We start from the raw sequence: 22,231 nt of genomic DNA on the forward strand, positions 1-22,231 counted from the left end.
AGTGCACCCAGCTTTCCTACACTCCTGAATGGCTATTCTGCTTGGTGGTGAAATGACCCATCCCCCGTCTCCTGGATCACTGGGCGGATTTGTCATTCTCTCGTCTTATTTCTTTGCAGAGATCTAAAGCCGGAGAATATAATGTTGGATGCAGATGGCCACGTCCGTATCATCGACCTGGGATTGGCCCAAGATGGCGTCACCGCCTCCAATAAGATCCGTGGAGTGACGGGAACGTTGCATTACATGGCCCCCGAGGTGCTTCTTAGAAAAAAATACGGCACCGCAGTTGACTGGTGGAGCCTGGGGATTGTGGTGTCCAGGATGGCAGCAGGACGCTCCCCATTTTACAACGGCCCCGTCAGGCAAATGGCTATCAAAGCCATCACCACCGCGAAGCCTAAATTTCCAACTTGGCTTAATCCTGACGTGAAACATCTGACCAAGAGACTGGTCCGTAAAAATTCTAAGAGGCGCCTCGGTGTGTGCGGGAACATCAGAGAGCATCCATTCTTCTCCACCATCGGCTGGGAGGAACTGCAGGAGAGGAGGGCACAGCCACCATTTACACCATTTGTGCCCGTTCTGGAGAACCAACATCTGAAGTGGCCAGAGAATAACAAAGCCCTTCACCCCTTGGCCGGGTTCAGCTTCATGTCACCAAGCTGGAACCAATAAGATCTCAGGACAAGGGCCCAGAACTTCATGCCTCCTGACCCGCGCCTCAAGTCTCTGCTGCTGTATGTTACCTCGGCTGCCCAGACCATCATCTCTCTCCTTACCATCTTCATGCCACACCTCTGCCATCTTGCTGCTGCACCAGAGCCTTGACTTGCCATCCTCCAATCCCGGGCAGGCATCTGACATCACTCCAGCCTGAAGATCCTCTACACCCCCCAGGAGCGGCCTGTGCTTAGTTTCCATCTGGGGAGATCAGGAATAATAGCCGCATGTTGTAGTCCTGGGGCCGGAGCGGCCATTATACCTGATCTCACCTCAGCACAGGCCAGGTAAGTAATGCACCCACATCACCCACATCACCCACATCACTCACATCACCCCACTATATAATAAGTATAGACACCACACTACATGATAAGTATAGACACCCGCATATAGACACATAGTACATTTAGATTAGACTTTAGCCTTTGATCCTGGGATTATTCTGATCGCCATATTTGGGGTCAGGAAGGAATTTTCCCCCCTTAATATGAGGACAATTGGCTCATTCCTCACAGGGGGTTTTCGCCTTCCTCTTGATCAACACGGCCTTAAATAGGTTTAGGATGATAGAGTAATAAGTAGTAACACACATAAGTGACATAATATAAATATAGAAAATAATTTAAAAAAAATCTTAATTTAATACAATTTATAGTTTACACATAAATAAATACAGCAGTTCATTAAAAATAATAATATAAAAAATGAATAATTTTCCCCTAGTCTTTCCCCATATTACACGTTACACTTCAGCCTTTGATCCTGGGATTTATGCCGATCGCCATATTTGGGGTCAGGAAGGAATTTCCCCCCCTAATATGAGGACAATTGGCTCATTCCTCACAGGGGGTTTTCGCCTTCCTCTGGATCAACACGGCCTTTAGATAGGTTTAGTATAATAGATAAATAGATGACACATACATATACACAGTATATAATAATAGTAGTCTTAATACTTCTAGAATAATCTCCTAATAATAAAATATAACCTTCCCTTATCTGTAAATAAAACTTTCCTTTTACCCCCTACATCTTTGTGCTTGTTTTTATTCCCATTGGACTTCTGTGTAGTTTATGTTGTCCGAGCTCTGAGACCCCCACCAATCACTAGAACGAAGCAGCTGAAGGTCTCGTGTGAGCGCTCAGCCGCTTCCTGTCTGTTCAGCTTTTTCCGGAAAAATGTATCGGCTCATAGACTTTCTATTGAGTCCGTTCACCGATACATTTATTTCTGGAAAAAGCCGAACAAACACGAAGCGACTGAGCGCTCACACGGGGGCTTCAGCTGCTTCATTCTAGTGATTGGTGGGGGTCTCAGTGCTCGGACCCCCACCAATCCAATCTTCTGACGTGTCACTATGTCACTATGACATGTCAGAAGTATGTCAGATTTAAAGCCCAAATGTGGTGTGAACAGAGCCTTACAGGGGTTGTCCGGTTTTTAAAATACCGTTTTGCTAGAGGGGTCCAGTAATCTGTGGGGGAACTTGCTGCAAGAGTTTAATTTCCCTACAGCATCTCTAAAGGGGAATTAAAGTATTACACAGTTCTATAATCACCGGGCTGTGCATGTAATACATGGATGTGATGATCCTCCTGAGCAGGAGATGATGTTTGTAGCCCCTCTCCATTCTGGATAATTAATCAGGGTCCTGAACGGGGGAACCCACACTATTACCCCAAAATTCCCTAATAGGGCATTTGAAAATGGGGTTTCCAAACCAGAAAACAGCTTTATTGGTTATATAATGATAAGTGAGAGTTTGTTACAATGTATCAGTGCAGGAGAGAGCTGAAGTACAGGCTATTTAGATTGTGGAGGATTATCTAAACGGGATACACTGAATGGGGCACAGTGTGGGATGGAGGATCGGCTACAATGCTGCCCCCTACAGTCAGGGCCCTCACCTCATGGATGCTCCTGTTACCAGATCCTTCACACCAGAGATCAACATTCATGAAGAAGAAAAATCCCCTGCAGAGACGTCCACACCGAGAGATCCAATAGGACTGGTCTATACAAGGAGTCGTCATATCCGGGGGCATATTTACAGCCATGCCCCCATATAATAAATACTTTATTCCTGTATACATGAGAAGTTCTACAACTTTATAATATCATTTATGTTTCAATTACTCACCATTTTCAAGATCTGTTTGCTGTCAGTGAATGAGGACACTCTTGCTCACATTCAGATGCAGTGAACCTGTACATCGCTAGTCCTGCTCTCAGCTAAGAAACATAAAGTAGATTAGGAAGTTGTAGAACTTTTCATTTATACAGCGATTAAGCTTTAGTTACATAAAATCGGAAAACACACAGGAAGAGGATTCATTATCGGTAGTACTACAGTGATCTGGTGCCCGCAGGTATCTAATGGTAAATACGGCCCTGGTGGGTACCTCACCTTTATGTGACAGGCCATAAAATGTCATATAGGAAAAAACGTAAGAAAGAACTTACCATACGGGGATCATATATGTTATGTCGCTGGAAGAAACCTGCAGCACTGACACCAATGGAACATGAGGATGACGCCTCTCAATGTGCCGTCCATCACCCCCATCATCCCACGAGTTTCACTCCACCTGTGACTCTGCCGACTAAGGTGAATACTGACTAAACACAAACTCTGACCGGCCTCATCACTAGTCCATATTGTCATACAGCCGCCTCCGATCCCTAATGCAGTGGTGGTGAACTAACCCTTATCCACTTACATGTGGTTTCCAGTAGTCAGTGGTACATATAATATCCAGAGACTAGTGGTCAGTGGTACATATAGTATCCACAGTCTGGTGGCCAGTGAGTAAATATAGTATTCAGAGTCTGGTGGTCAGTGGTATATATAGTATCCAGAGTCTGGTGGTCAGTCGTACATTCAGTATCCAGAGTCTTGTGGTCAGTGGTATATATAGTATCCAGAGTCTAGTGGTCAGTGGTACATATAGTATCCAGAGTCTGGTGGTCAGTGGTACATATAGTATCCAGAGTCTAGTGGTCAGTGGTACATATAGTATCCACAGTCTGGTGGCCAGTGAGTAAATATAGTATTCAGAGTCTGGTGGTCAGTGGTATATATAGTATCCAGAGTCTGGTGGTCAGTCGTACATTTAGTATCCAGAGTCTTGTGGTCAGTGGTATATATAGTATCCAGAGTCTAGTGGTCAGTGGTACATATAGTATCCAGAGTCTGGTGGTCAGTGGTACATATAGTATCCAGAGTCTAGTGGTCAGTGGTACATATAGTATCCACAGTCTGGTGGCCAGTGAGTAAATATAGTATTCAGAGTCTGGTGGTCAGTGGTATATATAGTATCCAGAGTCTGGTGGTCAGTCGTACATTTAGTATCCAGAGTCTTCTGGTCAGTGGTATATATAGTATCCAGAGTCTAGTGGTCAGTGGTACATATAGTATCCATAGTCTGGTGGTCAGTGGTACATATAGTATGCAGAGTCTGGTGTTCAGTGGTATATATATAATATCCAGAGTCTAGTGTTCAGGGGCACACGTGGTCATAAACGGCTGTTTGGACACACGGCAGGGTTCAGAAGGGAAAGAGCGCCATTTGGAGTTCAAATTTAGCTGGAATGGTTTGCAGAGGCCATGTCACATTTGCAAAGCCCCTGAGTGGCCAAAACAGTGGAAACCCCCCAAAAGTGACTCCATTTGGGAAACTACACCCCTCAAGGAATTTATCTAGGGGTATAGTAGGGGTATAGTGAGCATTTAAAAAAATATGTCAATTAAAAATCCATGGGCTTCTCTAAGGGACGGACCCTGGGAGGCGTGGTGCTTTAGCATACCCGTGGTGATGCCACTGTAGCTTATATGATCACGGCTAGTGGTTTAACCCCTTCCCGACATTTGCCGTATAGATACGTCATGGAAAGCCATGACTTCCCGCAAATTGCCGTATCCATACGCCAAATGAAGAAGGGGTTACAGTGGAAAAAATAAAAGTTACAAAGTAAAGATGGCTGCTGTTCATAACAGCAGACCATCTTTACGCGAGGGCTAGGGGGGTGGCTCAACCGCCCCTCATCGGCGATCGCTGCAATTGGCCGGTCAATTCAGAGCGGCCAATTGCGGCCGTTTGCGGCTTTCACCAATCACTGTGCCACAGGGCACAGTGATATGGTGGTGATTGGTGCTGCCTAGGACAGCACCAGTCCCTGCCATGTAGCGATGACGAGGTGGCAGGGATGCCATCCCCCCGATCGCTACGATTGGTTGGTCTGCACCGATTGACCAATCGCAGCCATGGCGAGTGTTTGAAACACCCTCCACCAGCTCTGCCCACCTCATTCCGGTTAGGAACGGTGAGCAGAGCTGGTGTGACCATCTGTGAGCCATACTTACCGAATCTGAGGCCTTCTGTGCTGCCATCCTGCTGTGACGTCTTCATCTGACTGCTTCCTGCTGCAGAGTGAACCTTCGTCATCATCATCTGTGCTGCTGCTGATTTATTTTTTTTAGCAGCACTTGTTTTTTTCCTAAACTTCTTATCCCTGTACCCTTCCCCCTCCCCCTCTTTCCCTTGTTACGTCCTGTGGCCGCTGAGTGTGGATCAGTGACCACCATCACTGACCGCCAATATTTGGCACAGGACTTTTTTTTATTTTTTGCACCTCCCTGTGTGCATCCTGCGGCCACTGAGTGCTGATCAGTGACCGCCATCACTCATCAGCATCTGTGGTCATTTTTTTTGACGCTACGTTTTTTTCATCTTTTTCTACCCGCACCAATTTACTGTGTGCTTCCTGTGCCGCTGAGCGCTGATCAGTGACCGTCATCACTGATCGGATCAATTATAGGTGCAGGGTTTTTATTTTGTGGCCTTTTTTTTACTGCACCTTTTTTTTTGGGTGCGCCCTGGGGCCACTGAGTGCTGAGTCTAATAATCAGCCTCAGTGGTCATTTGTTTACGCAGGGTAGCGTTAGGGCGTTAGAGTAGCGGACGTTTACTGATGTCCGTTTTGTAAAATAAATATATAGCAGAAGTTATAGCTCTATGTTATTTATACAGTTTGAGTAAATCTACAGCTTCTCGTCAGCGTCTGTTTACTGACGGACATTCAGCTTTTTTGTAACTGAAGTTCGGTCACTACATTTTTGATAGCGCAGCGACACAGTTGTAGCTCAAGTTTTTTCACAGTTCTATATTGAACGTACAGTCAATTTCTTTCTCCTAAATTTTTCTTATAGTTCTTTTTGTTTTCCTATAAATGTCATATACACGTGTAAAAGCACAACATACACAACCACCTCTATAAATATAAATGGAGTATTACACGTGTTGAAGCACTACATACCCCCCTAATAAAAATGTCCCATTCATCTCAATGGGTCTATTCAGCAGAAGAGGCATCCGCCATCCTGGTCCTGACACTGAATCAGCCAGCGCGGGAGAAGAGGAAATTGCCCCATTCCTATTGACCTCCTCATCATCATCATCCTCATCCAGTGATGAGGAACCCCCGCAAAGACGCCCCAGGACATCAGCTGAGGCAAACCCACAAATGAGTGATACCCTGTGGAACCCACCCCCTGATAATTATGAGCCTCACATTCCGGATTTCACAGGGAGCTCAGGAATTCGGTTAGAGACTGTAGGCCTCACAGAAATGGACTATTTCAAGCTCTTTTTCTCTGAGGATTTTGTTAATTTAATGGCAGCCCAGACAAATTTATACGCCCGGCAATTTTTAGCCCAAAACCCCACGTCATCATTTGCTAGGTGGACCCCCATAGAGGCAGCGGAGATTATTAAATTTTGGGGCCTTGTCCTACATATGGGCCTAGTAAAAAAGCCAGCGATTAGGCAATACTGGAGTGCGGACAGTTTATACAGCACCCCATTATACCGCATGGCAATGACCCGGGCACGTTTTGAAATAATTCTGACATTTTTGTATTATAAGGATAATGCACAGTGCCCGCCCCGTGATGACCCCACATACGACCGCCTATTCAAGATCAGGCCAATGATTGATTATTTCTGCACCAAATTTCAGGAAGTGTACACCCCCGAAAAGAACATAGCAATAGACGAGTCCTTTTTACATTTTAAGGGGAGACTAAATTTCCGCCAATACCTGCCAAGCAAGAGGGCGAGGTATGGAATTAAAATGTAGAAGCTGTGCGGGAGCAGCTCAGTGTGCACCTACAGGTTTAGGGTTTATGAAGGGAAGGACGCCAGGATAGAACCCCCAGAATGCCCCCCTGTCCTGGGGGTTAGTGGGAAAATAGTGTGGGACTTGGTGCACCCACTGCTGGACCAGGGTTACCCCCTTTACGTGGATAACTTCTATACCAGCGTCCCACTATTTAACTGCCTCTCCACCAGAAGTCCTGCAGCATGCGGCACCGTGCGCAAAAACCAGAGAGGCCTCTCTAAAAATCTGATTGGGCAACCCCTAAGAGAAGGAGAAAGCAGGTCGCTAAATAGCGAGAACATGTTGCTGGACAAGTATAAGGACAAGAGGGACGTCCTTATGTTGACCACAATGCACGGTAGCGGCAGAACCCCTGTCCCTGTCCAAGGTACCACCACAATGACCCCCAAGCCAGACTGCATCCTCGGCTACAATAAGTACATGGGAGGGGGTGATCTTTCTGATCAAGTACTGAAGCCGTACAGTGCCATGCGGAAAACACAGGGACATTCCTTAATTTTCAAGAGGTGCTGATCAAGGCCCTTGTATTTGGGGACCAGGAAGGGGAGAGCCCCAGTACTTCTAGAAGCGATGGTCCACGTATTGTACCAGGGCAACACTTTCCTGGAGGAATCCCCTCCACTGGTAAAAAGGGAAGGAGACAAAAAAGGTGCAAAGTGTGTTACAAAAGGGGGAGAAGACGAGACACAACTTATCATTGTGAAACCTGCCCCGACATATCTGGCCTGTGCATAAAGGAGTGCTTCAAAGTTTATCACACATCCATGGATTTTTAAATGACACATTTTTTTTTAAATGCTCACTATACCCCTAGATAAATTCCTTGAGGGGTGTAGTTTCCCAAATGGAGTAACTTTTGGGGGGTTTCAACTGTTTTGGCCACTCAGGGGCTTTGCAAATGTGACATGGCCTCTGCAAACCATTCCAGCTAAATTTGAACTCCAAATGGCGCTCTTTCCTTTCTGAGCCCTGCCGTGTGTTCAAACAGCCGTTTATGACCACACGTGGGGTATTGTTTTACTCGGGAGGAACTGCTCTACAAATGTTGGGGTGCTTTTTCTCCTTTAGTCATGTGGGAATGAAAACAAATTAGCTAAACCTACATTTTCTTTGCAAACATATAGATTTTCATTTTCACCACCTAATTCCAATAATTTATGCAAAAAACCTGTGGCGTCAAAATGCTCACTATACCCCTAGATCATTTCCTTATGGGGTGTAGTTTCCAAAATGGGGTCACTTGTGGGGGTTTCCACTGCTTTTTCTCCTCAGGGGCTTTGCAAATCCGACGTGGCCTTCGCAAACCATTCCTGCTAAATTTGAGCTCCAAAAGCCAAATGGCGCTCTTTCCCTTCTAAGCCCTGCCGTGTGTCCAAACAGCCGTTTATGACCACATGTGGGGTATTGTTTTAGGCCCCATGCACACGAGCATATTTTTTTCCTCCCGTAATTACTGGCGTAAATACGGGTCCTTTGTCCACTGCAGCCTGTGATTGGCCTGTGATTGGCTGCAGCGGTCACATGGGATGAAACGTCATCCCGGGAGGCCGGAATGGAGGAAGAAGCAGGGAGTTCTGGGTAAGTTAACTTTTAATACTATTAACCCAAGCGGTAGTCACTGTCCCGGGTGCTGAAAGAGTTACTGCCGATCAGTTAATTTTTTCAACACCCTGGACAGTGACTATCCCCTGATGTCGCCTAGCAACGCTCCCGTAATTACGGGTGCACACACGTAGCCACCCGTAATTACGGGAGCCCCATAGTCTTCTATGGGCCTGCCGGTGTCGTAATTACGGCCTGAAATAGGACATGTTCCATATTTTTAAACGGCATGGACACCTTCCCGTAAACAAACGGGAAGGTACCCATGGCCAATAGAAGTCTATGGGCCCGTAATTACCGCCTGTAATTACGGGCGTTTTTACGTTCGTGTGCATGGGGCCTTACTCAAGAGAAACTGCTCTACAAATGTTGGGGTGCTTTTTCTCCTTTAGTCCTTGTGATAATGAAAACAAATGAGCTAAACCTACATTTTCTTTGCAAACATGTAGATTTTAATTTTCACGGCCTAATTCCAATAATTTCTGCAAAAAAACCTGTGGGTTCAAAATGCTCACTATACCCCTAGATAATACATAGATAAAAAGAAATATATATATATTTAAGAAAAAAAAAATTGTGTGTTTTCCCTCCCTGATAGCCTGCCAGGAGAGGGAGAAGTTAGGGGTGGGAGGGGTGGCGTCGGTGCCGCGAGTGGCGTGGGGGAGAGGTGCCGCGAGAGGGGTGGTCAGTCCCGCGAGGGGGGGTGACGGGGGAGCGGTGCCGCGAGAGGGGGGGGATGGGGGTTCCATGGGAATGGAAAAGCCTGAGCGGAAGGGGGGCGCCAAAGAGCAGCCCCATCAAAACAGCTGATCCCTGTATGCTGGGTGGCTGTAGTAGCGATCATCTGTTTTGATACAGCTGCTCTGCGGCGCCCCCTCCTTCAGCCTGGCCTTGTAGGTTTGGCCCCCCTGTAAATAGTGCCATACAGCCCCCCCTGTAGACAGTGCTATGCAGCCCCCTCCTTTAGACAGTGCCATATAGCCCCCGGGGTAAGACGCCTCATGCAGATGCTCTCCTCTTCCTCCCCAGCAGCACAGTGCTCCGGGGTAAGACGCCTCATGCAGCTGCTCTCCTCTTCCTCTCCAGCCGCACAGTGCTCCGGGGTAAGACGCCTCATGCAGCTGCTCTCCTCTTCCTCCCCAGCCGCACAGTGCTCCGGGGTAAGACGCCTCATGCAGCTGCTCTCCTCTTCCTCCCCGGCCGCACAGTGCTCCGGGGTAAGACGCCTCATGCAGCTGCTCTCCTCTTCCTCCCCAGCAGCACAGTGCTCCGGGGTAAGACGCCTCATGCAGCTGCTCTCCTCTTCCTCCCCAGCCGCACAGTGCTCCGTGGTAAGACGCCTCATGCAGCTGCTCTCCTCTTCCTCCCCAGCCGCACAGTGCTCCGGGGTAAGACACCTCATGCAGCTGCTCTCTTCCTCCCCAGCCGCACAGTGATCCGGGGTAAGACGCCTCATGAAGCTGCTCTCCTCTTCCTCCCCAGCCACACAGTGCTCCAGGGTAAGACTCCTCATGCAGCTGCTCTCCTCTTCCTACCCAGCAGCACAGTGCTCCGGGGTAAGACACCTCATGCAGCTGCTCTCCTCTTCCTCCCCAGCAGCACAGTGCTCCAGGGTAAGACGCCTCATGCAGCTGCTCTCCTCTTCCTCCCCGGCCGCACAGTGCTCCGGGGTAAGACTCCTCATGCAGCTGCTCTCCTCTTCCTCCCCAGCCGCACAGTGCTCCGGGGTAAGACGCCTTATGCAGCTGCTCTCCTCTTCCTCCCCAGCCGCACAGTTCTCCGGGGTAAGACGCCTCGTGCAGCTGCTCTCCACTTCCTCCCCAGCCGCACAGTGCTCCGGGGTAAGACGCCTCATGCAGCTGCTCGGGGGCCGCTCTGACATTGCTTCATGCTCTAATCAGCTGCTAGAGACGGAGATAAGAGCTTCTTTTACTGAGCAGAAGCTGTGATTGGTAGAAGGGCCTGTCAGCTGACAAGTGCTCCACCAATCAGCAAAAGGGAAGCTCTGACCTCACACTGACCATTGCAGGACATGGAGGGGGAGGGCTCTCTGGCTGCATCAGCGTATGTGGAGGGGGAGTCAACCTGATAACATCCACTGCTTCCTGTCAATGAATGAAAAACACCAGCAGCAGGAGGATGTAGGACCCTGCCCTATCTGCATCCTGGAGACACTGGGACAATCTGCTGCACATCTGTGGGCTGGTGAATGTCTGATGCAGGGTCATGTGTTGTGGGGGAAGGTAGGGGGACATTGTTTCAGATGCTCTGCACTTTATTGGGGGGGGGAGGGATGAGAGGATACTGTGTGCTGGGGACTATATAGGCTTTGTGTGACATGGGAGTTGTATGTGGGGGTGGTATTAGGCCTGTACACTGTAAGAGGGGGATTATAGGCCCATGTTTGTGGGGGTAAGGGTATGATCATACATTGTATGTTATTTTACAAGAGCACCCCCCCCCCCCCACTCGATCGATGGCCTATGCCATTACTTTATGATTGATGGGGATCCAGCCTCTGGGTCCCCGACCAGAGAATGAAGGGGCCGCAGTGCTGATATAACCCTGTGTCCCCTTTACTGTGTTTCCCTGCGCACCAGCACCCCAGCTGCCCGGCGGTGCAAGGAGCTGCAGCACGACCCCATTCACAGCATCACCCCAGCTGCCCGGCGGTGCAAGGAGCTGCAGCACGACCCCGTTCACAGCATCACCCCAGCTGCCCAGCGGTGCAAGAAGCTGCAGCACGACCCCATTCACAGCAGCACCCCAGCTGCCCGGCGGTGCAAGGAGCTGCAACATGACCCCATTCACAGCAGCATCCCAGCAGCCCGGCGGTGCAAGGAGCTGCAGCACGACCCCGTTCACAGCATCCCCCCAGCTGCCCGGCGGTGCAAGGAGCTGCAGCACGACCCCATTCACAGCAGCACCCCAGCTGCCCGGCAGTGCAAGGAGCTGCAGCACGACCCCGTTCACAGCATCACCCCAGCTGCCCGGCGGTGCAAGGAGCTGCAACATGACCCCATTCACAGCAGCACCCCAGCTGCCCGGCGGTGCAAGGAGCTACAGCACAACCCCATATCTGTATGGCGTTATCTACAGAGGGTGCTGGATGGCGATATCTACAGAGGGGGCTGTATGGCGTTATCTACAGGGGGGGGCTGGATGGCGTTATGTACAGAGGGTGCTGTATGGCGTTATCTACAGAGGGGGCTGTATGGCGCTATCTACAGAGGGGGCTGTATGGCGCTATCTGCAGGGGAGGCTGTATGGCGCTATCTACAGAAGGGGGTGTATGGCGTTATCTACAAAGGGGGCTGTATGGCAATATCTACAGAGGGGGATGTATGGCACTATCTACAGAGGGGGCTGTATGGCGCTATCTACAGAGGGGGCTGTATGGCGCTATCTACAGAGGGGGCTGTATGGCGTTATCTACAGAGGGGGCTGTATGGCGCTATCTACAGGGGGGACTGTATGGCGGTATCTGCAGGGGGGCTGTATGGCGCTATCTACAGGGGGGGCTGTATGGCGTTATCTACAGAGGGGGCTGTATCGCGCTATCTACAGGGGGGTGTACGGCGCTATCTACAGAGGGGGCTGTATTGCACTATCTACAGGGGGGGTGTATGGCGCTATCTACAGAGGGGGCTGTATTGCACTATCTACAGGGGGGGCTGTGTGGCGTTATCTACAGAGGGGGCTGTATGGCGTTCTCTACAGATGGGACTATATGGCGCTAACGCCATACAGCCCCCCCCCCTGTAGGGAAAACCATACAGCACCCCCCTGTAGGGAACGCCACACAGCCCCCCCCTGTAGGGAACACCATACAGCCACCCCTGTAGGGAACGCCATAAGCCACCCCCTGTAGGGAACGCCATACAGCCCCCTCCCTGTAGGGAATGCCATACAGACCCCCCCTGTAGATAGCGCCATACAGCCCCCTCTGTAGATAACGCCATACAGCCCCCCCTGTAGGGAACGCCATACAGCCCCCCCTGTAGGGAACGCCATACAGCCCCCCCTGTAGGGAACGCCATACAGCCCCCCCCTGTTGGGAACGCCATACAGCGTCCCCAACCCCCCAAAAAAAGTGACCTACAGTGTGTCCTACAAAAGATATGTATCCGCTATCCACAGGATAGGGGATACATGTGTGATCGCTGGCAGCGATAGGGAGAACGGGGGACTGGAAGTCCCCTGAAGTTCTCCATGACTAACCTCTGACTGCGCAGCTCAATAAAAATGAAAGGAGCGCTGGTCACGCATGCGCACAAGCGCGAACGGCGCTCCATTCATTTCTACGGAGCTGCCGACACAGACCCCGGAAGTCCGAGGTTTGTAAAGGAGAACTTCAGGGGACTTTCAGTCCCCCGTTCTCCCTATCGCTGCCAGCGATCACACATGTATCCCCTGTCCTGTGGATATCCTGTGGCTAGGAGATACATGTCTTTTGTTTAATGGCAGAGCGGGGAGATACCTCCCTGCTCTGCCGTAGTGTTTAGTGGCGCCGCGCTGTAGCAGCCATAGCGGCTGATAGTGGAGCCTCCGGCCATGGTGGCGGCCCGTGCCGGCGGGCGACACGGGCCCCCTCATGCCGCGGGCCCCGCAGCAGCCGCTACGGCTGCTATAGTGGTAGCTACGCCACTGGCCCTGAGGTTCTGCCTCCGATATTTGTCCACTGTATAAACTCCCAGTAATAAGTTATCACCCCACTGAACCCCCGGAATGACCAGACACAAGTTTCACTACAGATCTTGAGGGGAGTGGTGTGTGTGGTGCATGGGATGTGTAGTAAGAAATAATAAATGAATAGTGTGTGTGCAAGTGTAATACTATGAGTGAAATATAGGGGGCAGTAATGAGTAAAGTGCCTCAATAGAAATAAAATGGATAATGGGGTGCAAGTGTGTGAAACATGGAGGGATAGTGTGTACGTCATGAGGCACAACGTGTATAGCCAGGTAGAAGCCTATTTGTGACGCCTTGATAGTTCATAGAGCGGGCTACCCTGCTTGCTATGCCAAACAACAACACACCATGCTCTCCCAGCATCAAAGACCCGGCTGTGTCCAAGAGAAGCGAATATATGTAGTAATGAAAAATACCTGGGGTATTAGTAATCATTAGTATGACCTTTTTCGGTGTTTTTGTATATGTCTGTTTTGTCTGTGCATCAGGAACATTCAGTTCCAGTTAGGGACTCGCAAGTCTGGGGATCCTTGTCGTGGATTGCGAGCTTGCGTCCTTTTGGCCAGAATGATCACTAATACCCCAGGTATTTTTCATTATTACGTATATTCGCTTCTCTTGGACACAGCCGGGTCTTTGATGCTGGGAGAGCATGGTGGGTTGTTGTTTGGCATAGCATGCAGGGTAGCCCGCTCTATGAACTATCAAGGCGTCACAAATAGGCTTCTACCTGGCTATACACGTTGTGCCTCATGACGTACACACTATCCCTCCATGTTTCACTCACTTGCACCCCATTATCCACTTATTTCTATTGAGGCACTTCTCATTACTGCCCCCTATACTTCACTTATAGTATTACACTTGCACACACACTATTCATTTATTATTTCTTACTACACATCCCATGCACCACACACCACTCCCCTCAAGACTAGTGGGAGTGGCTATTTTTATTTAAAGCACCTGCTCACTCTCCTTCATCAGCTTTTTCTGACCTGGCTGTGTCCATTTGTAAGTATGGCCTTTTTCTGTGTTTACAAGTTTCACTACAGGCTGGAATAACGGCTGGAACTTCTGCTTTCCTCTTTTATACAAAATAATTGTTCTGGGTTTTACTGTTTTTTTTCTCATTTTCACCCATGTAAATGGGATTTGGCAAAGGCAAAGGGGTAACTGGTTTGGCAGGAGTGTTTTTTGTTGTTTTGGCTGACAACCATACACCTGACCCTACAGACGTGGCTGACAACCATGCACCTGGACCCTACAGACGTGGCTGACAACCATGCACCTGGACCCTCCAGACGTGGCTGACAACCAAGCACCAGGACCCTACAGACCAGGCTGACAACCCTGCACCTGGACCCTACAGACGTGGCTGACAATCATGCACCTGAACCCTACAGACGTGGCTGACAACCATGCACCTGGACCCTACAGACGTGATATCACTCATGCACCTGGACCCTACAGATATGGCTGACAACCATGCACCTGGACCCTACAGACGTGACTGACAACCATGCACCTGGACTCTACAGACGTGGCTGACAACCATGCACCTGGACCCTACAGACGTGGCTGACAACCATGCACCTGGACCCTACAGACGTGGCTGACAACCATGCACCTGGACTCTACAGACGTGGCTGACAACCATGCACCTGGACCCTCCAGAAGTGGCTGACAACCATGCACCTGGACCCTACAGACGTGGCTGAAACCATGCACCTGGACTCTACAGATGTGGCTGACAACCATGCACCTGGACCCTACAGACGTGGCTGTCAACCATGCACCTGGACCCTACAGACATGGCTGACAACCATGCACCTGGACCCTACAGACGTGGCTGACAACCCTGCACCTGGACCCTACAGACGTGGCTGACAATCATGCACCTGAACCCTACAGACGTGGCTGACAACCATGCACCTGGACCCTACAGACGTGATATCACTCATGCACCTGAACCCTACAGATGTGGCTGACAACCATGCACCTGGACCCTACAGACGTGGCTGTCAACCATGCACCTGGACCCTACAGACATGGCTGACAACCATGCACATGTACCCTACAGACGTGGCTGACAACCATGCACCTGGACCCTACAGACCCGGCTGACAATCATGCACCTGGACCCTACAGACGTGGCTGACAACCATGCACCTGGACCCTACAGATGTGGCTGACAATCATGCACCTGAACCCTACAGACGTGGCTGACAACCATGCACCTGGACCCTACAGACGCGGCTGACAACCATGCACCTGGACCCTACAGACGTGATATCACTCATGCACCTGGACTCTACAGACGCGGCTGACAACCATGCACCTGGACCCTACAGACGCGGCTGACAACCATACACCTGGACCCTACAAATGTGGCTGACAACCATGCACCTGGACCTTACAGACGTGGCTGACAACCATGCACCTGGACCCTACAGACGCAGCTGACAACCATGCACCTGGACCCTACAGACGCGGCTGACAACCATGCACCTGGACCCTACAGACGCGGCTGACAACCATGCACCTGGACCCTACAAATGTGGCTGACAACCATGCACCTTGACCTTACAGACGTGGCTGACAACCATGCACCTGGACCCTACAGACGCAGCTGACAACCATGCACCTGGACCCTACAGACGCGGCTGACAACCATGCACCTGGACCCTACAGACGCGGCTGACAACCATGCACCTGGACCCTACAGACGCGGCTGACAACCATGCACCTGGACTCTACAGACGTGGCTGACAACCATGCACCTGGACCCTACAGACGTGATATCACTCATGCACCTGGACCCTACAAACGTGGCTGACAACCATGCACCTGGACCTTACAGAGGTGGCTGACAACCATGCACCTGGACCCTACAGATGTGGCTGACAACCATTTACCTGGACCCTACAGACGTGGCTGACAACCATGCACATGGGCCCTACAGACGTGGCTGACAAACATGCACCTGGACCCTACAGACGTGGCTGACAAACATGCACCTGGACCCTACAGACGTGGCTGACAACCATGCAGCTGGACCCTACAGACGTGATATCACTCATGCAGCCTTATTCATTTACTATTATAATAGGCAGCAGAAGAGATTAAAGGGTTTGTCTCACCTATTTAGCATTATGGATATCATATGCCTTGATGCCACTCTATGACCCAAAAGAGAGACACGCTCTGGCAGGCTGAGCCGCCCATGTATAATTCATTCAAGAACATTCATTTTCATTTTCAGGTTCATCTCTCGGCCAGAGTGGAGAGCGGTTACAAAGAACATCTCTCTCTTTTTGGTGGACCTGTCTTGTATTACGCAGACACCATATTGCTATGAATGGACACTGTGTAATGCCTAATTTCTCCTGCGGTGGTGCTGCAAGGAAATTGAACACTTACTGCCAGGTTTCCCTACTGATCACAGCTGATCGCTGGGGGTCCCTTCAGGGGGACACTTTGTAATCAGCTTAATGTCAAGGGACCCTTTCTAAAATGTAGTGATTGTCTGGAGAACCCCCGAAAAAAGTAAAGAATCCCTTGAAGCCAAGCCATATACATCAGATAACCGAAAAGTTCTGAATTTATATTTTTAGGTTTCCATTACCTGGAAAAACTGTGCGACAACCAATATGCTGCTATTTCAGTTAACATTGGGGTTCTCACTGTCCGGTTTTCCCAGTCTCCAGAGCAGCAAATTTGCCCTTTTAGGCCAAAATGGCCACCATTCGGCTGCCAAACCAGAAACAGACTGAATGAGCAGCCGAACAACCTCACAGCACGAGGACCGTTTACTGACTTTACTGCTGTTTTTTCTTTTCTAATTTGCACAAAGTCTTTGTAATGCAGTAACACAAAATAACTTTTTGTATTTTTTGCAGGACAAACTTGAGAAGTCCAAAGCCATACAGTGGAATGAAGCGGCCCGGGTGACAACCAGCTCTACCGGATCATAACTGCCAGGGCCACCATCAGGAATGTCTGGGCCCCATACAGCCAAGATGTCTGCCCCCCCTCCATTACCGGGGGTGTGATACAGAAAGTGTGGCGCTCACGTTTGTACGTTATACACATTAACTGGTTTTGGTGCTGATGTCAATTACAGTGAAGGAAACCACGGAGCCGGCAGTGACCGGTTAATGCTCCGGATTTCGATCTACACTGTATTCCAAATTATTACGCAAATGTTATTTTTCACTGATTTTCCTAAATAGTCGATGCAAATGACAGTCAGTATAATCTTCAAGCATCAGCCGTTGGAGTATAATGCTAATTTTATTGAACAAATATCCTAATGATAACTGAATTTTTTGTTTCACATTATTATGCACAACAGAGATCAAAACATTTTAAAAGTTGTAAAGAGACTAAAATGGTCATTTGTTGAATTTGCAGCATCAGGAGGTCATATTTATAGAAATCAAAAGCTCTTTCAATAAAAAAAACTTAACAGGCCAAGTTACATGGTAACATAGGACCCCTTCTCTGATATCACCTTCACAATTCTTGCATCCATTGAATTTGTGAGTATTTGGACAGTTTCTGCTTGAATATCTTTGCAGGATGTCAGAATCGCCTCCCAGAGCTTCTGTTTTAATGTGAACTGCCTCCCACCCTCATAGATATTTTGCTTGAGGATGCTCCAAAGGTTCTCAATAGGGTTGAGGTCAGGGGAACATGGGGGCGACACAATAAGTTTCTCTCCTTTTATGCCCATAGCAGCCAATGACACAGAGGTATTCTTTGCAGCATGAGATGGTGCATGTTCATGCATGAAGATAATTTTGCTACGGAAGGCACGGTTCTTCTTTTTGTACCACAGAAGAAAGTGGTCAGTCATAAACTCTACGTACTTTGCAGAGGTCATTTTCACACCGTCAGGGACCCTAAACGGGCCTACCAGCTCTCTCCCCATGATTCCAGCCCAAAACATGACTCCGCCACCTCCTTGCTGACGTTGCAGCCTTGTTCGGACATGGTGGCCATTCACCAACCATCCACTACTCCATCCATCTGGACCATCCAGGGTTGCAGGGCACTCGTCAGTAAACAACACGGTTTGAAAATTAGTCTTCATGTATTTCTGAGCCCACTGCAACGGTTTCTGCTTGTGAGCATTGTTTAGGGGTGGCCGAATAATAGCTTTATGCACACTTGCAAACCTCTGGAGGATCCTACACCTTGAGGTTCGCGGGACTCCAGAGGCACCAGCGGCTTCAAATACCTGTTTGCTGCTTTGCAATGGCATTTTAGCAGCTGCTCTCCTAATCCTATTCATTTGTCTGGCAGAAACCTTCCTCATTATGCCTTTATCTGAACAAACCCGTCTGTGCTCTGAATCAGCCACAAATCTTTTTACAGTACGATGATCAAGCTTAAGTTTTCTTGAAATATCCAATGTTTTCATTCCTTGTCCACGGTATTGCACTATTTCACGCTTTTCGGCAGCAGAGAGATCCTTTTTCTTTCCCATATTGCTTGAAACCTGTGGCCTGCTTAATAATGTGGAACATCCTTCTTAAGTAGTTTTCCTTTGATTGGGCACACCTGGCAAACTAATTATCACAGGTGTCTGAGATTGATTACAATGATCCAAAGAGCCCTAAGGCCTCATTCACACGGCAGGGTTTCCCGGCCGGGTGCCGGCCGTTCATAAATCGGCCGGCACCCGGCTGCATTAGGAATAATAGACCCCTAATGGGGCTATTCACACGGCCGATTTTTTGACGGCCGGCAAAACCGCCCGTCAAAAAATAGAACATGCTCTATTTTCGCCCGGGTACCCGGCCGCCCGGCTCCCATAGAAGTCTATGGGGCCGGGTAATACCCGGCCATCACCGGGATGTGTCCCGAGTGACGGCCGGGTTTTCCGGCTCTTGCGCTCTATCTCCTCCTCCTCACAGCGCAGAGTGCATGTGAGGAGGAGGAGTTGACGCCATTCTGACGAATGGCATCGCTGTACACGGTGTGGCAGGGCCGGGGTGTACAGCAGGTGGAGGGAGCGCTGCGCTGGCTCCCTTCTCCTGCTTGTTAAAAGCGCCCTGGCCCGGCGACATCTTTGATGGCGCCGCTAGCAGCTGCAGCAGCTGCTGCTGCTGCTACTACTGTAGCGACGCCACTATAGCTAGCCGCACTTTAGCTCCTTGAAGGAGCGGAATCCCCGTGTGTTCGGGGATTCCGCTCCTGGACAGAGCGCTTGATGTCTCTGTCCATATCTGGGCAGTGACATCAGGGGAAACTCCTGAAGCGGAATCCCCGAACACATGGGGATTCCCCTTCAGGAGTTGCCGATGATGTCACTGTCCGGATCTGCCCGGCCCGGCACGGATGCTTAACTTTATGCAAACCGGCCGGGCAGAATGGCCGATTTTACCGGCCGGCACTCGGACGCGACCCGGTCGTGTGAATCCCGCCTAACACACAAGACCATCCATGAGTTTCATTGAAAAACTAATAATTAAATGTTTATGACACTTAAATCCAATGTGCATAATAATTTGGAACACGGTGTACACACACACACACACACACACACATACACACACATACACACACACACACACACACATTTTTTATGGGGCATATATGTTGAGGCTATTGCCCCTGTTGTTTTAAGACCTTAACTACGCCCCTGGGACTCGTGGCAGACGGCTTAGTGGCACTTTCTCTGAGGTTGTTGGCTGTTCCTAAGGTTATCATTTGACTCGCAAGTCATAGGCGCTCCTTCTTGTCGGCTTTCACTTCTTCCCATGGCAGACGGCTTAGCCTTATGAACAGCCAACAACGTCAGAGAAGCTGCTCCTAACCTGATTATCAGGATTGTCCCTTAGCTGCTACGTGAGATCACGCTCACTTTTAGGGCCAGTTCACACGCTGCGTAAATACGGCGGACTTTCCACAACTGATTTCTTTGCAAAAAATCCGCAACAAATACAGCAGCAGCAAAGTGGATGAGGTAAAACAAATCTCATCCACACGCTGTGTAAATACTGAGTAGAAAAATACGCTCAAATTCACCTGCGATGCGGAATTTCATTTCGCAGCATGTCAATTGTCTTTACGTAAACACTGATTATATGTTGCGGGATTTCCCCATTGAATTCAAAGGGGATGTAAATCACGCATCAAATAGCAGTTCCGTTTTTTTGTGGCGCATTCGCAGCGATCCCAAACGTATCTAGGAGTCTGTGTTTTATCCTCCAGCGATCAGTGGCGGATTAAGTAAACCATGGGCCCTGGGCTGTTCCTCAAGCTTGGGCCCCCTTCTCCACCACCGCCCTGCCACACCATGTCTATATTAAACACCACCTTTCTGTGTGAGCATTGACAAATGAGTGTTACGATTCCCCTTGTCAAAGGGCTGTGTCCCTACACACTGACAGTCTCCAACCATCGCTGACATTATCACACTGTGTGGGACACTTCCTCCTGACAAGGGGAATGGTAACACGCATTTGTCTATTAGTCCTGGGTACACAAAGACTTTATGTGGAATACAAGGATTTCCGATAACAGGCATGTCAGGAGAGGGGACAGATAAATGCAATGACTCACAGGAGATGTCTTCACTGATGGGTCGTTCTCTTTTCTTCTCCATCTGACACAGACCGTTATGGCGACTTCTCCTGATGATTGCAGAGTTTCCTGATGAGAAATCTTTTCCCCTCGATTCTGTAGCCATTTTCAGCATCTATAGCAACATAAAAATTCAGAAATAAACACCATAAATTGTCTTATACCCCAGACCCCTAAGCAAATTAAGACCCAGGCCCATACATTAACTCAAACCAATAAATTCAGTCCCCAAGAGGTAACTAAACTTTTAAAAAACATTTGGCGTGTCATAGTGAGAGTGATATGTCAGAAGTTTTGATTGATGGGGGTCCCAGCATTGAGACCACCACCGATCACTAAAACAAAGCAGCAGGAGTGCCCGGGTGAGCGCTGTTCCACTTCATTTCTGATTGTCTTTCCTCGGCGCGGTGTACGGACTCATAGACTTTCTGTTGTGCCCGTACACCGCATGCTCGGCTATCAGAGGAAAGACGATCAGAAACAAAGTGGCACATCACTCACCTGAGCGCTTTGTTTCAGCGATTGGTGGGGTCTCAGTGCCCGGACCCCCACCGATTAGAACATTTGACATGTCACTATGACATGTAATTTTTTTTAAAAAGTTTCATTAGTTACCCTTTAAGCAGTCAGACACCCCTCCCCAGTGCATCTGACTGACTGCTGAGTGCCCTATGGGAGGGTCTAAGCGTCTGACACTTAGGGCAGATTTACACGAGCATGTGCGTTTTGCGCACGCAAAAAATACGCCGTTTTGCGCGCGCAAAAGACACTTAACAGCTCCGTGTGTCATCACCATATGATGCGCGGCTGCGTGCCTTTCGCGCAGCCGCCATCATTATGACACTCTGTTTGTATGTTTGTAGCACCTGGTGCTTTTCTGTTTGCAATCACAGTTTTACTGCTGTTGAGCAAATCACGCACGTCCCACGGAGGTGCCTCCGTGTGGCATGCGTGATTTTCACACACCCATTGACTTCAATGGGTGCGTGATGCGCAAAAAACGCAGAAATATAGGACATGTCAGTTTTACGCAGCGGACTCAAGCTGCGCAAAAATCACTGACAGTCTGCACTGCCCCATAGACTAGCATAGGTCCGTGCGACGCGCGTGAAAAGCACGCGCGTTGCACGGACGTATTACACGTTCGTGTAAATCCGCCCTTATGGCTCTTGGGGGGGGAAGGAGTTATTCCCCTATAGAACCCTGAACAGTCAATCAAACGCTCTGCCCCCCCCCCCCTGCAGTATAAAAACTACTGAGGGCTCCATGGGGGAGATTATACTGCAGGGGGGGGGGGGGGGGTTCTGAGCATCTGACTTACTGCAGAGGGCTCTATGGGTGGGAAATTATTTCACACACAAAAAATGTGAGATTAAACACCCTATATACAATTCACACTAACACCACACACTATATATTCAAACCACACACACT

General features: G+C 49.4%; 2 protein-coding genes across 3 annotated transcripts in view; one reads left to right on the forward strand and one right to left on the reverse strand.

Moving 5' to 3' along the window:
* The window catches only part of LOC142698107 (protein kinase C delta type-like), a 34,661-nt gene extending 32,913 nt beyond the window's left edge, over positions 1-1,748 (forward strand). For both annotated transcript variants that reach the window (XM_075847791.1, XM_075847792.1), the window contains exon 3: positions 120-1,748. In XM_075847791.1, the coding sequence (XP_075703906.1) occupies positions 120-678 (559 nt within the window). In that variant the 3' untranslated portion in view covers positions 679-1,748. The remainder of the gene's footprint in view (positions 1-119) is intronic.
* LOC142698109 (protein kinase C delta type-like) overlaps positions 1-22,231 on the reverse strand; it is a 153,905-nt gene that overhangs the window by 124,494 nt on the left and 7,180 nt on the right. Inside the window, exons 2-3 of the mRNA XM_075847793.1 lie at positions 20,777-20,912; positions 2,868-2,959 (exon numbers count right to left, since the gene is read on the reverse strand). The gene's annotated coding sequence lies outside the window, so the exon portion shown is untranslated. The remainder of the gene's footprint in view (positions 1-2,867; positions 2,960-20,776; positions 20,913-22,231) is intronic.

This window comes from Rhinoderma darwinii (genome assembly GCF_050947455.1).
Source record: "Rhinoderma darwinii isolate aRhiDar2 chromosome 12 unlocalized genomic scaffold, aRhiDar2.hap1 SUPER_12_unloc_11, whole genome shotgun sequence".
Lineage (NCBI taxonomy): Eukaryota > Metazoa > Chordata > Amphibia > Anura > Rhinodermatidae > Rhinoderma > Rhinoderma darwinii.